Source organism: Scyliorhinus torazame, chromosome 21, assembly GCF_047496885.1.
Source record: "Scyliorhinus torazame isolate Kashiwa2021f chromosome 21, sScyTor2.1, whole genome shotgun sequence".
In the NCBI taxonomy this organism is placed as follows: Eukaryota; Metazoa; Chordata; class Chondrichthyes; order Carcharhiniformes; family Scyliorhinidae; genus Scyliorhinus; species Scyliorhinus torazame.
In genome coordinates, this window is record NC_092727.1 from 9,643,204 (window position 1) to 9,662,354 (window position 19,151).

Sequence of the window (19,151 nt, forward strand, 5' to 3'; positions counted from 1 at the left end):
CCTCGCTCAGGGTGAACCTGATTACGTCTGCTGAGAAGGCCCAGGAACATTGCAATCATTACCTGGTGCAATGCGCCTGTAAAATTTTCCCTACATTCCATAGGTATTAGGTGATGAAACATTTTTTGATTATGTCCTGAGTTTGTAAAAAGTTGCAAATGGTATTATATAAATTTATCTTTCTTTTCATTGAATCAGTATTCAGCATTTTTCCTTATGCCTACGTGAAGTGTCTTGGAACAATTTTGTACATCAAAAGCACTTTATAAATGTAAATTAGCCTTGTCATATATATTTTCTCTGCAGACTTGGAAAGAAAAAGGTTACTATCCTTCAGAGCCCATCTTTGTGCCATCTCCCAACAGTGTTGATGAAGATGATGGAATTATCTTATCTGTAGTTATTTCACCAAATCCGGTAACTGGAATTATTAATAACATAATATCATCAGATTAAATTTATCATTCTTTAACCTCTTGACAGTCCATCTGCAGGGAGAGAGACATATGTTTTTGATGTACGGCTCTGCTATGAATCTGACTACATATTCTAATAACATGCAACCCCCTATGAGAACACATAGTCTACTTTATTTCCTCCATTTTGCCTTATTGCAAAGGGGGGTGGTGCCGTGGTAATGTCACTCGACTGACAATCCAGGACCCAGGCTAATGCTCTGGGTTGAACGTGGGTTCAAACCCCATCACAGCAGCTGGTGGAATTTAAATTCAATTAATTAAATCAGGAGTTGAAAACTAGGCTGAGTAATGATGATCTTGAAACTATCATTAATTGTTGTTAAAAACCCATCTGGTTCACTAACGTCCTTTAGGGAAGGCTGGGGTGCTGCGCTGACATCCTCGTGGCTTGACTGGGGATGAGTGGTGAGAGGCCGTTTAAAAGCTGCTTCCCTTGTTAGCAGTAAACAGCTGAGCCCCAAGACGCACAAATCACATGCTGGGGACGCTGGCTCAGTGTTGTTCTTAAATTGCCTGTAGTCCAACGATGCCTAAAATATCCAACACCGTGATAACATTGAACAATAATCAGGCAGCCTGCACAAATTCCTTAAAGGCGCAGAAAGGCTTTTGCATAATTGATCAAACACTTATTAAGGACACCTCTGCAAAATTGGGGGCAGCACGGTAGCATTGTGGATAGCACAATTGCTTCACAGCTCCAGGGTCCCAGGTTCGATTCCGGCTTGGGTCACTGTCTGTGTGGAGTCTGCACGTCCTCCCCGTGTGTGCGTGGGTTTCCTCCGGGTGCTCCGGTTTCCTCCCACAGTCCAAAGATGTGCAGGTTAGGTGGGTTGGGCTTGATAAATTGCCCTTAGTGTCCAAAATTGCCCTTAGAGTTGTGTGGGGTTACTGGGTTATGGGGATAGGGTGGAGGTGTTGGCCTTGGGTAGGGTGCTCTTTCCAAGAGCCGGTGCAGACTCGATGGGCCGAATGGCCTCCTTCTGCACTGTAAATTCTATGAAAAAAAAATCAGTCAGAAAGAACAGAACATGTATCTTGTCGTGATTGTTGTGGCCGAACTAGAATTTCCAACAAAAATATGTCTTTGTGTTTACCTTTTACTTTCATGAGGAGCCCAGAGGAGGGGAAGACTTTCTCCTGACTGCATAAGGTGCTGTGCTCACACCTGTTCACCTCATGACCAACCTCAGGACCACTGTCTTGTCATCAACAGAGTCATGAGTAGGTTTACTTTAGAATTCAAATTCAACCATTGACCATGGTGAGAATCGGACCTGGAACCCCAGGGCATTGCTCAAGGTTTGTGGTCTAACAGTTCAGTGACCTATATCACGAGGCCACAGGAGAGGTAAAATGTTGCCACAGTCCTAGAGGACCATAGGCTGCTCTCCCCTTTTGAGAGAGAGCTGACTGGTGGTGATTTACCCTGAGGGTTATCACATCTTGGGCAAGGTTGAGAAGGTGGGACTGAGGCACGATCAATTTGGCTGGAGACGAAGTTGAATTCAAACTGAGGCTTTATTAGTACCTGATGTGTGGCCTCCTGCAGCAGCTGACGAAATGGCTGCTAGCTGAAGGCCACGCATATTTATAACCCGGCTCCTGGGCGGAGCTAGCATGCAGGGGCCCAGGTGAACCTGTAGTGCAGGTTCTACCGTACAACCCTTAATATAAGAACACAGTGGTTTACCACAGGGGCCTTCATGGATAACCTCAACCAGAATGGTGTTTCAACCCACGCTGTTGGCATCGTTCAGCATCACGAACCAACCATCCAGCCACTGGACCACTATTGGTGAGGCAACTGACCCAAATTAGACCTTGATCATCAAACTGCCTCTACACACCTAATTGACATCCACGGCTAACCAGAACTATGGCAATTTCAGGTTCTTCCCGTTCCCAGTATATTGCCAATTTTGTATCTGGAAACCGATCTTAACTAATTTTTCATTAGTGGTGATCCCATAATCCCAATGGAGAGCTGAACTCCAAGGTAGATGAGTCATCGATCGTGCTCCAACACCACAAATTTTCCAGTTTGTACTTCATTGAGCACAGCTTTCCACTGAATTTACACACAAACTTAAAAACTAACTTGGGTAGTTTTATGATTCAGTGCTCCCTAAGCAAGGCTTCATGTGACTGGAGTGCCTTTCATGAATTTACATGGGGATCGAGCAGTCATGATTCATAGCTCCTTCAATTTCCAGGGCATTAATATTAATGGACAGAAAATTGTTGCTGTGCTTTCAAGCTCTGTGCTAGGATTACTAAGTAGTAAGATATATCAATGTTGGTAAATGATTGTCTTTCAAAAGAATATTCCAAATCATCAAAAGTGCAAATTATGGTCGCAAAAAAAATCAATGTTTTAGATATAGTCCTTCATCAAAGTTACCTGAAGGAATATGATTTGTATATGATTGAAAAAGACCAAGTTGTGACATTCGTGGGTTTTTTCCTTCTGATCTCCACTGAAGATTTTGTTATTGCTTTTCAGAGTAAGAGCAGCTTGCTGCTTGTACTTGATGCGAAGACCTTCACTGAAATGGGCCGAGCAGAAGTGGCTGTCCGTATACCATTTGGATTTCATGGTGTCTTTGCGGAACGTTAGACTTTATCGAAGCAATTTGTACAACTGGGTTCCAGTATCTCAGGCGCATCAGAAAATTTCGAAGGCTTGCACTTTTTATAAAGGAATTGTTACGCTCTGAATAAGCAATAATAATTGGTTTATGAATTTAGTGCATTGTATCCCACTTGAGAACAGCTCTGATAAGCTCAAGTTGTGTGATGTGGGCTGGAGCATTAGAACTTTCATTCCCAATGGAGAACTCAAGATCACTTCTAAGGTTTAATTTTAACCATTTTTGATACCTATTATTGATACACAAGTGTTAAGAAATGTCTTTGTTGTTGGAACATCTCCATTCAGAAGAGCCAAAAGAAACTGCTCTATCTTCCTCAGCTACTTGATATGATAGTTACAGAATGACATTAATAGAAATGAGTTGTCAGCATATCACTGTGGCAAATTTTGGTTCAATGACTCAATCTATGGAATACATTTCCCAGATGAATCATGGAAGCCATTGATATTAATTAACTCCAAAGCAAATTCAATAGATTTCTTTCAGAAGTAGCACTTTGTATTCCAGTATCTGAGACAAGCGGCAGAATTTTCACAAAATATGGAAACGTTTCTGGGCCTGACTGAAAATGGCCATGTTTCTCTCCAGAAACACAGCTGAGTTTTCAGATCTTCTGGCACTTAATGCACAGAAAGTCTTGGGGCAAGGTTTGCGCCGTCACTCTGGTGCGGCGGAGCCTGTTAGAGCCAGCAAAGACAGTTCCACAGAGATCAGGGCGCCATCTTTAAACGGTGCCCCAACCTGCGTATAACATAATCTTCCCCTCCATGGATACAGAGGACCCACCAAACAAGCTTCGGGGCAAATCCCCCCCCCCCACCAGTGAAGTAACGGGGGATGCCCCCTCTCTGCCTCCACCACCGGCCCCGTGCGCTCATCGGGGCTCACTCTTCTTGCCCCCCCCCTGCCAACCACACAGAAGGGGAAACCTTCACTCCACAATGAAGGAGGATTACCCACATTGCCAGAGTTCACTTGGCAGTGCCACTTCAGTACGAACCTAGCACTGCCCCGGCACACTGGCAGTGCCAAGGCGCCAGGGGTATTGCCAGGGCACTGCCCAGCAATATCCCTCACCACCCAGGGGATATGCTTACCTCCATGCACCTGGCATGGATACCACGATTGATTCTCGTTTTTGAAAACCTGGCGTGATTCGTGCCGCATAACGTCACATCGACTCGGTGCGAGGATAAGGTATCGGCGGGCATTACTGTGTTCAGCCTGGTAAGTATTGTTGTGTTCTGTGATATAACCGTTGTAATAGATACATACATAGAAGATAGGAGCAGGAGGAGGCCTTTTGGCCCTTCGAGCCTGCTCCGCCATTCATCACCATCATGGCTGATCATCCAACTCAATAGTCCAATCCTGCTTTCTCCCCATAGCCTTTGGTCCCATTCTCCCCAAGTCCTACATCCAGCCACCTCTTGAATATATTCAATGTTTGAGAATCAACTACTTCCTGTGGTAATGAATTCCACAGGCTCGCCACTCTTAGGGTGAATAAATATCTCCTCATCTCTGTCCAAATTGTTTACCCTGAATCCTCAGACTGTGACCCCTGGTTCTGGATACACCCATCATTGGTAACACCGTCCCTGCATCTACCCAGTCTAGTCCTGTTAGAATTTTATAAGTCTCTATGAGATTCCCCCCTCATTCTTCTGAACTCCAGCGAGAACAATCCTAACCTACTCAATCTCTGGTCACATGACAGTCCTGCCATCCCCGGAAACAGTCTGGTAAACCGTCTATTGATATACACAGAACATATATTTGTTTAACTTAAAGCTGATTTATTAACAAGCACATTGAAAAGATAACTAATGAACCATAATGCAGATGATGGCTACGAAATGAATTCAGTGAATTCTTCTGGAGCTACTCTAAGTGCAACTAAACTCTTGTACAACTCACTACCCACTGGCGAGTGTCCCGAGTCATGTAATAGATCTCTAATGCCACCTGCTGGTCGGAGGCCATACCGATATCTATGTGCACTGATAGACAACTATATACATCGATGGGTACATGCATATCATCACAAGTATATGTTAAAATATTATAATATAGGGACATCAACTTCATGCCCTTTTTGGGTGTGAACCTGATCGCATCACTGGCGGGGGGCAGGGAAGATCTCAAACTGAGTCCATGCTGACACAAATCCTGGTGTAGCCCTCTCGGGAAATTCAGCAGCCATAACAGGATTTGCGCCTGCGGTGAATGGGCCCTCTAAATTCCACCCATGATATGCGGTAGATGTAATATGCTCGGGAGGAACAGATGACTTTGGACCTAGTGGGCACAATTCACCCAAAAAATGACAACGATGGGGTTTACCGGCTGCTCATACCGTGGGGATATTCCGGACCCATGCTGGCTCACGGCTTTCCTGGCGACGAGGGGTGCAGTCTCCGGGGAATCCCCGTTGACAGTGGCAAGGTCGATAAATCTCACTGACAGGCCTCCTCTGCCGCCGGAAAACATGCAATGGGTTAGTCGGTAAATCCTGCCGCAAGTGTCATTTTAGGCAGGTTTGGTGGGGCGTTTCCAGTCGGCTTTTTGAGGGATACCCGAATCTGTATTCACCCATAATTGGAGCAAATTACCTGCCGGAATCGGGACGGGTCATGGTCCGTAGGTGCCGAGAGAGGGCTCTTCCGGGATCCCCGCCGGTCGTTACGTCTCGCGATATCTAACATTTAAAATCTCACTTAACTCTGCCGATACCTGGTGGAGGGGTTTCTGGGAAAGGGGGGAGGGGAGGTGGCATTGGCTATGACTGGATCCTGCCTACGAGGCGGGGCCTGGAAAGTTGGTCATGGCGGGTAGAGAGGGTGGGGGTGAGAGATCCCCGGTCAGAGTGCTAGCGTGGAACGTATGAGGGTTAAGGGGACAGGTGAAGAGAGCCCGGGGATTCTCACATCTGACGGCCTGACAGCAGACGTGGTGCTGCTACAGAGGAGCTATCTTGGGGTAATGGACCAGATGAGGCTAAGGAAGGGCTGGGTGAACCAGGTGATCCACTCTGGCTTTGATAGCAGGGCTCAGGGCTGGCTGTACTGGTGGGTAAGCGGGTGAGATTCCAAATGGAGAAGGTGGTAGCGGATCAAGGGGGCAGGTACGTGATAGTGCCAGGTGCGCTGGAGGGGAGGTTGGTGGTGTTGGTCTGTGTGGATGCCCCGAAATGGAAAGGCACTGGGTTTGTGAGGAAGATATTAGCAGCATTACTGGATGGATACTCACCAGCTGATAATGGGGGGATTGGAATATGGTGCAGGACCCAAAAATGGATAGATCTCAGCTGTGCTCGCTGGCCCCCTCGGGGCGGGGAGGGGGTGGGGGGCAAGGTGTCAGGGGGGTTTTATGAAGGAGATGAGAGGGGCGGATCCTTGGAGGCTTTTGCATCCACGGGACATGGAGGACTTTTTTTCCTCCTCGGTACACAAGGCATATTCGAGGATTGACTTTTTTGTGGTAGGGAAAGAATCGCTGGTGGAGTTAAAGAAGGAGATCGTTATACCGGATCATGTGCTGCACTGGGTGGATGTGGTCTTGGAGGAGAGGCCAGCCCAGAGGCTGGCGTGGACGGCTGGATGTAGGCTTGCTGCACACCCAAACCTTTGCATCAAGATATGGAGGGTGATGGAGGGGTATGTGGAGTTTAATCGAAATGTGGAGGTCTCTTCGTCGGTGGCTTGGGAGGCATTGAAGGTGGTAGTGAGGGGGGAGGTGGATAGGGAGGTGCTGGGGGAGCTTTTGGAGGTGGCTGGAAGATACGCGGAGGATCCGGAGCCGGAGCTGTTGGTGAGGAGGAAGGAGTTGCAGGCGAGGTTTGACCCTCTGTCTACGGGCAGGGCGGTCTGGCAGTCGAGACGAGTGTGGGCGGTTGTGTATGAGTATGGTGAGGAGGGCAGTCGATTGTTTGCGGGCCAGCTCCATCGGCAAGCAGTGGCAAGGGAGATTGTGCGGGTTAGAGATGGGACAGGAGGGGTGAGAGGATGAGTTGGGGATGAGGTAGTTTTTGGAGTGTCTGGAGTGGGCGAGGCAGAGAGGGCCAGGTTAGAGGAGCCATTAGGGTTGGAGGAAGTGAAGGTAGCAATAGGGAAGATGCAATCAGGTAAGGCGCCAGGGCCGGGTGTGTTCCTGGTGGAGTTTTCTAAAACATTTAAGGACAGTTTGGCGCCACTGATGGTGGAAATCTTTGAGGATGCGATGGCGAAGGCGGGGAGGTTACCTGAGACTATGAGGCAGGCATCTATTTTACTGTTACTGCAAGAGGATAAGGACCCGGTGGAGTGTGGGTCGTATAGGCTCATTTCTCTGCTGAATGTGGATGGCAAGATATTGTTGAAGGTGCTGGCAGTGAGGATCGAGTGGTGTCTTCCGAAGGTGGGGGAGGATCAGACTGGCTTCATGAAGGGCAGCCAGCTGTCGTCGAATGTGCGGCGGCTGCTGAATGTGGTGCTTTCTCCAGCAGAGGAGAGGGAGTTAGAGGTGGTGTTGGCGTTGGATGCAGAGAAGGCGTCTGACAGAGTGGAGGCATCTGTTTGCGTAAGTGGAGAAGTTTGGCTTTGGCCCTAAGTTTGGGTAAAATTGCTATATAAGCACATTTAGATTAGCCTAATGGCTCATTTAGATATGATTATCTGGATCACCCGCAATGAGGGTGCTATCCAGAATGTGGCAGGCGCTGCCAGTCAGGTGAGTGGCACATGGCTCAGCGCTCACGCAAAGCCCGTTTTGGGCCTCTCTCGCGATGCATCCGGTACAACGGGATCGGCACCAGGAGCAACAGAGTGGAAAAATCATGTCCCTTGTTTACAAACTCTCAATCACTCAGATTTCTTTTTTCTTTTCTCATTTCGGGGTCTGTGGTAAACTAATTGATAGAAATTAATTGCTAGGCTAAGTCAATAACTCTACCAGTTGCATCATGTAATACCAGGATGGGAGAAGGTGATGTGGATGGGCTTTGGTCTTTTTCTGTCCAGCAACTCTTATCAGCTTATGATGATGCAAAAGAAGGGTAGACGGAAACAATTACTGCTGATCGGGGAGTCAAGAACAAGGGGACATACAATAAAGTTTAGAACAAGTCCTTTGAAGGGGAGAGTGAAGTTAGGAAACATTCATACATGTAAAGAATGACAGAATGGAAGTCTCCTCTGCCATTGGCAATTGGTGCTAGATCTATTGCGAATTTAAAAATATGAGGCTATTATGTTTTCGTTAATCAAAGGTGTATGGGGCAGAAAATCGGTATCTGGAATGAGGTCACAAATCCGCCATGATATTGGTGAATGCGCAACGGTTCGAGAAATGAAATGGCCTCCTTCTGTCCCTGTGTTTCAGAGTTACAAACCAACAGAACAGGCACAATATCCCCATTTAGCTTTGTTAGGAAGTGCACTGCCCAGTAGAATCATAGAATTTACAGTGCAGAAGAAGGCCATTTGGTCCATCGATTCTAGTTCCAGTTTCGATCTTCCCTCTCTCAAGTTCGCCCTTCTAAGCCAGGACAGCAATGGGAGTTTTACCATTGGTTTCAACCCTGGGTTAAGAGGATATCTAATCATTTTCTGGCAACTCCTGGTGAAATGTTAAACGTCCTTTAGGGAAAAAGACACAGCTGACTTTACATCTAACTTGTGACATACCTGAGCTATTTGCATTCGAAAGTGATATCAGTAAATGTTCCGTTTCTGGTATTAATGTGCCTTGCCTTGATGAGCGCAAAACAAAATATGCATCCTTGAAATACGTCCAATTTGCCAAAGCTTTAATATATCCATTCAAATGTTTGCAAAACAACAAAGATGTATAACCTCTTTTATAACAAACATTTTTCACATTAATGAAACTTTTACTTTACATGTATATAATATCTAGTTTGCAACACTAATACTAACCTGTTATGGATTCATACTACATGAAATATGAATATAAAATAAAAACAAGATACTTTAAAATATTGTTTGTGTCTTTGACAAGAGAATGTTAAGCATACATAGAACATAGAGTGCAGAAGGAGGCCATTCGGCCCATCAAGTCTGCATCGACCCACTTAAGCCCTCACTGCCACCCTATCCCCGTAACCCAATAACCCCTCCTAACCTTTTTTTGGTCACAAAGGGCAATTTAGCGTGGCCAATCCACCTAACCGGCACGTCTTTGGACTGTGGGAGGAAATCAGAGCACCCAGAGGAAACCCACGCAGACACGGGGGGAACGTGCAGACTCCACACAGACAGTGACCCAGCGGGGAATCGAACCTGGGACGCTGGCGCTGTGAAGCCACAGCACTAGCCACTTGTGCTACCGTGCTGCCCTCACGCGCAAATGACTGGGGACTGAATTTGCAAATGTATGTTTGGAATTGACTACATAACATTTAAACCATGTTTCTTTACTGACTTGTAGGCAGGAGAAATATTGGGGCAAATATCTTTGTTGCAGTTTTTACTGTATCAGACAGGAAGAACAGGATTTAATTTGCTTCTTTCAGCTTGTGTACGGTGGAATATTTTACACTCATTGGTATGTATATAAACTAGAATGTTGGTAGCAAGAGTTGCACTAAGTGAGAATTGTGGTGAAAACCATGGGGCATCTGGGATTTTAATGAATGATGTGACCACCTCTACCTTCACAACATATGTGAGCTAAGGAATAAGAAAGAAATAATGGACCAATAACCGAGAAGGACCTGGGGAAGCCAGGATTTGCTGGAAAAGTAACAATGCGTCAGCAACACATGCTGTTAGCAATGTGTCAATTGATGAGCAAGTTCAGGGGTTAAGAAATTCAGTTGGGTTGCAAACTTCCAGAACTTTTTGGTTGATTTACATAATTTGCTTTATATGGATGGCATCTTGCCCTTGGCCTCCCTATGGTTTTTCAAATAATTTTCTTGATTTGCACATTGACTGTCCATTAAACTTTGCCACAGAAAGTTAAGGCTGGCAATAATAAGCTGAGTACCTCTAACATTGTGAAAATTGGTAATTTAGCGTCAGTCAATCTCTGAGGGGAAATATTGATGTATATATGTTATATGTACACAGAAAAACTGAGAGATATCAGAAGTGGAATGATAGATCAGTTTGTTACAGCATCTGATAACGTTATTTGGGATGTCGTGCATTTTCCCTCTGTTTACTCTGGAATCGTGCAAAGTTGTCTAGCTGTCCACATAAAGTATGAGGGAGATTCTAGATACCGTGCTATTTACAGAAGTGAATTCGTAAAGCCCATAGTCAAACTTATAGCAGCATTTTGAAGCTATTCTGAATTGTTTTGTTTTTTCCTTATTTGCATTCAGTTAATCAGGAGGCTCTGTCCCAAGGGCGCTGGTACAGCAGCTATTTTTAATGCCTTGTCCATGATATTGACATTCTACTTATGTTGATTGGATGAAGAAGAGAAGGAGTAGTGGAAAGATGTCAAGCAGGTCAGACAGCGCCAGATGTGGAGTATACCCATCCACTTTTGGGTGTGATTCACCTCGCAACGTCTTGCGAGATTGTATTGAATCTCGCCGCGGCGAGCTGTTTTTCGGGCGGAGCGTGGCTGGAGGATTGTGCCCTGAGAGTCTGGGCCACACACAGTTCTTTATATAAGAGGTCAAGCAGTTGACCTACCTGCCTTGTAATGTCACTTTTAAGCTGGATGTGAAGTGACTCGTGTGACTCGTCTTCCACGGTTCACCATCCGCCAAACACAAATGTGTCCAGCCTTTAAAAGAAAAACGAGCCAATAATGCATTTCTGAAGAGTACTCAATGTTGTAGGTAATAAAACAGTCAATTCGCACACAGCAAGCTCCCACATGCAGTACGATAGTGACCAATCAATCTGGTTTATTTGATGTTGATGAAGGGATAGATATTGACCAAAGACACCATGGATAACTCTCTAGTTCTTCCATGAAATAGTACCATGGGATCTTTGACATCCTCCTGAGAGAGTCAACAGGATCCTGGTTTAATATCTCACAATAAATGACAGCTCTTCCAATCATGCACCATTCTCTTAATAGACGTCTCTGGAGTGGGACTTGAACGCACAACCTTTTAATTCATAGAAGTGCTACCCCATTGAGCAGGAGATTACAGTACTATGTCTGGACGCTGAATCAAATTGGTAGTACTGATTTGAACATTATTAGAAGAGAATTATGGGTACAAACTAACTCTATAGCAATTTATTGTACAGAAATAATTACCACAACTGAAACATAGTTTTTAATGATACAATATTTCATCGTTATTGATAAAAAGGTTAGTAAGTCTTTCGAAGTACGTGCAACCAGTTAGTTAATTAAACTGCAGTTTAAGAAAATATTTATATGATACTTTTCAAACTGATACTCATCAGTCAAGGCTTACCTGAATGCAGTTATTAGTTCTCTGACTCAAATACTGCACAAACAGCATGAAAATGATACTACCAACGAATATAGCAAAACAATTTCTAGCAGTCCTTATGAATATATATGCCCTTTGATTTTTTTGGAGGATCTATGGCTGGAAAAAAAAGATTGTATGACACAATTAGTGAGTGTGAATATATTTTCCCCATTCAGCATCTCTCACATATTTCTGTTCAGCACCTGAATCACAGCTGTGTTTGGAGAATGGAGCGTGCTTTATCTCAAAGAATGAAGGACTACAAGGAGTAGGCCATCTTGCCCTTCAAGGACATATATTCAAAAGGAAGGTACATTACAGATATACGAATGGTACTTCCGGTAATTGCCAAATTGTCTATATTAATTCCTGTTGACTAAATAACATTGTAATGTCCTTAATCGCCACTCACAGGGAGCATGATATCTAATTTTACTTTCTCACACCCATCAAATACATATTTCTAAGGAGTAAGCATTTAATATCTACGAATAAATATTGGTTTATTGGGTAAAGATTTAGGCCTATATCAGCATCGATAATACTGCTGAGATTTGAAACATAGAGAGCAGGAGTAAGCCAGTCAGCCTTTCAAGCCCGCTCCGCCATTCATTATGATCATAGCTGATTATCAAACTCAGTAACCCGTTCCCGCTTTCCCCCCCCCCCCCCCCACATCCTTTGCACCCCCCCCCCCCCCCCCATCCCCCACATCCTTTGATCCCTTTAGCCCCAAGCGTTATATCTAACTCCTTCTTGGAAACATACAATGTATTGGCCACAACTGTTTTCTGGAGCCGAGAATTCCACAGGCTCACCAATCCCAGGGTGAAGAAATGGTTTACCTCGTATCCTCAGATTGTGACCTCTGGTTCTGGATTCGCCCGCCATCAGAAACATCCTTCCTACATCTACGCTGTCTAGTCCTGTTAGAATTTTATAGATTTCTACAAGATCCCCCCTCATTCTTCTAAACTCCAATGAACATAACCCTAACTGACTTAACCTCTCCTCGTACATCAGTCCCGTCAACCCAGGATTCAATCTGGTAAACCTTTGCTGCACATCAAGAACATCCTTCACAGCAAGAACGTCCTGCACAGCAAGAACATTCTTCCTCAGACAAGGAGACCAAAACTGCACACAATATTCCAGGTAAGGCCTCACCAAAACCCTGTATAATTGCAGCAACACATCCCTGCTCCTGTACTCGGAATCTCCTCGCTATGAAGACTGACATAGCCTTCTTCATCGCCTTCTGCGCATGCATGCCTACTTTCAATGACTGGTGGACAAGGACATCCAGGTCTCATTGAACATTCCCTTCGCTTAATCTACAGCGATTAAGATAATAATCTGCCTTCATGTTTTTGCTACCAAAGTGGACCTCACGTTTATTCACATTATACTGCATTATTTCATAGTAAATCCTTAAATTCGCTCCCTACACTTTACTGCCTCTCTCCCTCTCTTTTTCCACCTGTAGGATGGAGGCTTGCCCGATGCCTGCGAAGGTAGGGGGAGGCCTGATGTTGGCATTGTGGTGGGGGGGTGGGGTGGGGGGGGGGCAGGAGGAGCCCTGTTGCTTGTGCTGTGGTGGGTGTTGGGGGAGGGGGGCCCCGATGCTTGTGAGAGGGGTGTCCTCCATGTCCATGGAGCGGTGTACTGGGCTGCGTTTACTTGATGTGCTGATGGGAGGGTACCCTTTAAAGATGGCATCCCATCTCTGTAAGGCCGTCTCCATCAGGACCCGACCCGCCGGACTCACGGCGAAAACCACGGACACTCTTTTTTTCCCAGAGTGCCCGAAAACCTGGCCTAAAACCTGGCAGTCCACCTGGAGAGATACACATTAGTTTTCAGTCAGAGCTGACACTGTGGAAAAAATATGGGAAAATCCCATCCTAAGATTCCCTCTAAGGATGAATAACCACAGACCAATCACGAACTGAGAAACATTTCATACCATTTGCAGTAGTTGAATTGACCGGACTTGCAACATTCTGATCATCTTAAAGTAAAAACATATATATATTAGAGATATTTTCAGTTTCTCAGGACTCTCACCAGTCATGTTAAAAGTTACTCTAATTGGGACTTCCGGTTGCGGCTATGCTGAGCTAAGTCGCACGTTCGGCAGCTCCCGCCAGAAACGGACTTTTGGGCTCTTTTTAGGGGCCCCAGTGGCACTTGTTCGACGGTTCCCAGTGTGGGAAGGTGACAGTACGATTTCCCCGGCACTGGATGGATTGGACCAGGAGTGGAGCGGTGAAGAAAGTAATTTTGGTGCAGCAAAAAGTGCGAGGGAGGAAAGCCAAGATGGCGGCGGATGGAGACCAGGCAGTGTGGGCGCAGTGGGCGCAAGAGCAGCAGGAGTTTCTCAAGTGCTGCTTCACGGAATTGAAAGCAGAGCTGTTGGAGCCGATGAAGGCTTCGATCGACCCAGAAGGCCCAAGGGGCGACGATCCGGGAGGTGCGGCAGAAGGCTCAGAGAATGAGGACAAAGGTGGAGGTGGAGGTGCACGAGGCGCTGCTTAAGAAATGGCAGGAGAAGTTCGAGGACATGGAGAATCAGTCGAGGAGGAAGAACCTGCGGATTCTGGGTCTCCCGGAGGGAGTGGAGGAGTCGGATGCTGGAGCATATGTGGTCACGATGCTGAACACGTTGATGGGCGCGGGTGCCTTCCCGGGGCCCCTGGAGCTGGATGGGGCCCACCGAGTCCTGGCGAGGAGGCCCAAGTTTAACGAGCCGCCGCGGGCGGTATTGGTGCGGTTCCACCGCTTGGTGGACAGGGAGTGTGTCCTAAGATGGGCAAAAAAGGAGCGGAGCAGCAGGTGGGAGAATGCAGAGGTCCGTATATACCAGGACCGGAGCGCGGAGGTGGCCAAGAAGAGGGCCGGGTATAATCGGGCCAAGGCGGTTCTGCTTCAGAAGGGGGTGAAATTCGGGATGCTGCAGCCGGTGCGACTGTGGGTCACGTTTAAGGACCGGCACCATTACTTTGAGACGCCGGAGGAGGCGTGGACCTTTATTCAGGCTGAAACGTTGGACACGGACTGAGGGTCGGTTGTAAGGAGAGGTCGTGGGGGGGCTACTGTGGTGATTGTGCTTTGGGGGATGTTCTGTTCTGTTCTGTATTGTTTCCTTGGGTGCTGGGTGGGGTAGGGTGAAATGGTTCGAAGTAGGGGTTTTGTGAGAATGTGGGTGTCGGTGGTTAGAAGGACAGGGCCCCATTGGGGGAATGGGAGATGGGAGGCCCGAGGTGGGGGAGCTGGGATTAGGCCACAAAAGGGAGCTGCACCAGAGAGGGAGGGGCCGGTTTGATGGAAAGCGCTGGCCTTTTCCCGCGCTACAGAAGGAAGGGGGCAGGGCCAGGGGGAAGGGCAGTGTTGGAGAGGAGCGCACGCTGATGAACAGGAGTCGGGGGGGGGGGGAGACTACCACACTGTGGGGATCGATGGAGTGGCCGGGGTCAGCAGGAGTCAGCTGACTTACGGGAGTGCTATGGGGTGAGCAACGCAGCTAGGGGGGGATCTATCTGGGGGGGTGGGGGGATGGGGAGAGGGGGGAACTGGGTTGCTGCTGCATTGGCCAAAGGGGAGCTGGAGCTCGGAGAGAGAGTCGGGGCGGGGGTCTGCCGCTGGGGGGAATGGAGAGTGCGGGAGGCGCGGGCATGTGGCTGGCCTAGAAAAGGGGGATGGCTAATCGGCGGGGGGGGTCTGATAACTTGGAATGTGAGAGGCCTGAACGGGCCTGTCAAGAGGGCCCATGTGTTCGTGCACCTGAAGGGACTGGAGGCAGATGTGGTTATGCTCCAGGAGACACTTTTGAGGGTGGCAGATCAGGTTAGGCTGAGAAAGGGGTGGGGAGGGGGGGGGGGGGGGTGGGTGGGTGGGGGGGGGGAGGTGGGGGGGGGAGGGGGGTGGGGGGGGTGGGTGGGTGGGGGGGGGGGAGGTGGGGGGGGAGGGGGGTGGGGGGGGGAGGGGGGTGGGGGGGGTGGGTGGGGGGGGGGTGGGGGGGAGGGGGTGGGGGGGGTGACAGGGGCAAGGCTGAGCAGGTTCTTTGGGGTAGAAGACAGGTGTGGGAGGTGCTCGGGGATCCCAGCAAATCACACCCTCATGTTCTGGGCATGCCCGGCGCTGGATGGGTTCTGGAGGGGCATTGCGAGGACGGGGTCTAAGGTGGTGAACACCCAGGTTAAGCCGAGCTGGGGATTAGCACTATTTGGGGTATCGGACGAGCCGGGAGTGCAGGAGGCGAAAGAGGCCGGTATTCGGGCCTTTGCGTCCCTGGTAGCCCGGCGGAGGATTCTGCTACAGTGGAAGGATGCGAGGCCTCCAAGCGTGGAAGCCAGGATCAGCGACATGGCAGGGTACATTAAATTGGAGAGGGTAAAATTTGCCTTGAGAGGGTCTGTGCAAGGGTTCTTCAGGCAGTGGCAACCGTTCCTAGACTTTCTAGTGGAGCAGCAACCCGGGGGGGGGGGGGGGGGGCGGTGTACTTCGTGTTTTCTACTATGTTTATTATTGCTCAATGGGGGGTTTGTATATTGGGGGAATTTGTGATGTAGTTGTAAGATGTTTATTTATGTGTTCTTGGTTTTTCTTTTTTCTGTAACGGGGGCGGAGGGGGGGTTGTTGAAAATATGTAAAAATTTGAATAAAAATATTTCTTTAAAAAAAATAGAAGTTACTCTAATTAATTCTTTCCCAACATTTTAGAACAGTTTTCTTCCCTCAGTTAAACTGTTCAAACAGCAGCTTGGGAACCATCATGTCTGGGCTGTCCGTGATCTCAGGAAACCATTCCTTAGAATGTATGTTTCTCAGAATTCAGCATCTCTCACATATTTCTGTGCAAGACTGAACTCCAGCCGTAAATGGAGAATGGGACATGCTTCACCGCAAAAAATGAAGGTCTGTTTAGCACAGGGCTAAATCGCTGGCTTTGAAAGCAGACCGAGGCAGGCCAGCAGCACGGTTCGATCCCCGTAACAGCCTCCCCGAACAGGCGCCGGAATGTGGCGACGAGGGGCTTTTCACAGTAACTTCATTTGAAGCCTACTTGTGACAATAAGCGATTTTCATTTCTCAAGAAATAGTTCACCTTTCTTTTTAAGGACGCATATTCCAAAAGACATTATAGTTATGTTAATTGCACTTCTGCTATTTGTTAATGGACCGATATTATTTTCCTGTTGATTAAGTGACATTGCAATTTCCTTACACTGCAATCAGAGGGAGCTTAATGCTTATTTTACTACAACCATAAAACACATATTTATAAGCATTAATTTTTAATAGCCATGAGTACACATTGGTTTATTGGGTAAAGATTTTGACCAGTATCAGTTTCTATAATACCAATGAGAAGATCCCTTTTCAATCCTGAAATTTCCTCCCGCCACCTGTCTGCCTCTTTCCTCCTTTAAGACACTCCCTCACAATGAACCTCTTTGACATATATCTCCATAAGTCTGTTAGCTTAACATAAGTTGCAGGGAAAATGCTAGAACGTTTGATAAAGGATGTGATAGCAGGGCAGTTAAAAAAATGATAATAGGGTTGGCCAGAGTCAACATGGATTAATGAAATCATGGGGCGGGATTCTTCCCTTTCCGGCGGGGCGGGTCCCGGCGGTGAGGAGTGGTGGGAACCACTCCGGCCTCGGGCCGCCCCAAAGGTGCGAATCCTCCGCACCTTCAGGGGCTAGGCCCGCCCCGGAGTGGTTTGTGCCATGCTGGCCGGCGGGGCAGGGGCTTGGTGCCACGCCAACCGGCGGCGAAGGGCCTCCGCCGGCCAGCGCGAGTTGGCGCATGCGCGAGAGCGCCAGCATGTGCTGGCGTCATCCCCGCGCATGCGCAGAGGGCTTTGTTTCCGCACCAGCAATGGCGGACCGCTACAGCCGCTGGTGCGGAAGAATAGAGTGCCCCCACGGCACAGGCCCTCCCGTGGGGCCAGGCCACTGGGGGGGCACCTCCCGGGGCCAGATCCCCCTGCGCCCCCCCAAGAACCCCGGTGGCCGCCCATGGAGCTGGGTCCCACCGGTACGGACCTACTCCGATTTACGCCGGCGGGACTGGCAAAAAACGGGCGGGACTTCGGCCCATCGCGGGCCGGAGAATTCGGGCGGCCCCGGGGCCCATTGAGTCGCGCCGGTCCCCGCCATTCTCCGAGGCGGGGTGCGATTCACGCCTGGGCGATTTGGGGGGGGGGGGGCTGGAGAATTCGGAGGACGGCGGGGACGGGATTCACACCGACCCCCGGCGATTCTCCGACCCGGTGGGGGGTCGGAAAATCTCACAAACCTGTTGGAGTTCGGGGGGTTGGGTTCGGGGGGGGGGGGAGGGGGAGGGTGGATCGGGGGTTCCTGAGGTGAGTAATCCACATTCAGAGATATGTTGAACTGGGTAGGTCTGAAGGTAGAGCCCAGTCTTTATCCTTGGTTAATTCCTCCTGAGAGTTTTGGGCGGGCCCATGTGAGGGGTGGTTGGCAGGTCTTTGTTTTGCCATAACGTGGTGGTTCCGACGCGGTTTTGCTCTTCTTCTTCCTCATTTTTCTTTGAACCTGGTGAGGTGTTAGGACCACTACCTGTATCCTCCTTAGTTTTGATGACATGGGCAAGCATATCAATTTTTGTTGGCTTTTGGGTGGCCAAATCCTTTTTTTTTGATGGTCTCAGTGGTTGTGGGGTCCTGCAATTACAGGCTGGGTGGGTGGGGTGTAGGCCGGCCGCTCTGACGGCCCTCCAGTCCTGGGGTTAATCCCCCCCTGTCTCCGACTGGGACCAGGCTCTTTTCCCCTTGAGCCTTCGGTCTTGACCATAAGGTGGCCTTTTGGTGATGCCGTTGGTGGTGGTTCGATGATCTGTTTTGTTCTTGAGCCTAGGGCATGAAGATGGGATTGTGGGGGCTCGGTTTTATGCTCTTGCTCTCTTTTTACTTCCCTTTTAGGGGACCACGGATCGTTAACAAGGGTCTGGTTGAGCCCGGTCCTCTCCTTGAATTTGTCTTTTGCCATCTCGAATGTGAGGGGGGCTGCCTGTTCCGTTCTGCATCTGGATAAGGGCCCGAATTGCGCTGTAAGAGTTAGCCGCATTCCCTTTAGTACGGGGGTTCTTGGGTATTGGTCTCTTCTTCTGCCATTCTGTTTTTAAGCTATGGGGTGGTGTAGAATTAATTATTGTCTGTATCCTGTTTGGGTGCAGATGGATCATTTATCCATGGGTGGATCCTGTTGGAGATCTTGGGCGGGATTCTCCCTTCTGGGGACTAAGTCCCCAGGCCGGCCGGAAAACCGGTGCCAACCCCTCTGGCGTCAACAGCCCCTGAAAGAGAGGGATTCTCTGAATTTTCGGGGGCTAGGTTGACGTTGGAGTGGTTGGCGCCGCTCCAGCCTGCGCCGAAGGGCCAGCGCGAGTTCACGCATGCGGGGAACGGCCGGTGTGATCTCGCACATGCGTCGAACGGCCGGCTTATTTCCGCGCATGCGCGGGGATTTCTCTTCTCCACGCCGGCCCCCGGGCAATATGGCGGAGCCCTACAGGGGTCCGGCGCAGAGGAAAGAAGGCCCCCACAGGAACAGCCCGTCCGCAGGAC

The 19,151-nt window shown here is 48.6% G+C and overlaps 1 protein-coding gene across 2 annotated transcripts in view; it reads left to right on the top strand.

Moving 5' to 3' along the window:
* bco2a (beta-carotene oxygenase 2a) overlaps window positions 1-3,627 on the top strand; it is a 47,394-nt gene extending 43,767 nt beyond the window's left edge. For both annotated transcript variants that reach the window (XM_072486478.1, XM_072486479.1), the window contains exons 11-12: window positions 307-417; window positions 2,986-3,627. In XM_072486478.1, the coding sequence (XP_072342579.1) occupies window positions 307-417; window positions 2,986-3,099 (225 nt within the window). In that variant the 3' untranslated portion in view covers window positions 3,100-3,627. The remainder of the gene's footprint in view (window positions 1-306; window positions 418-2,985) is intronic.
* Window positions 3,628-19,151: the final 15,524 nt, after the last annotated feature.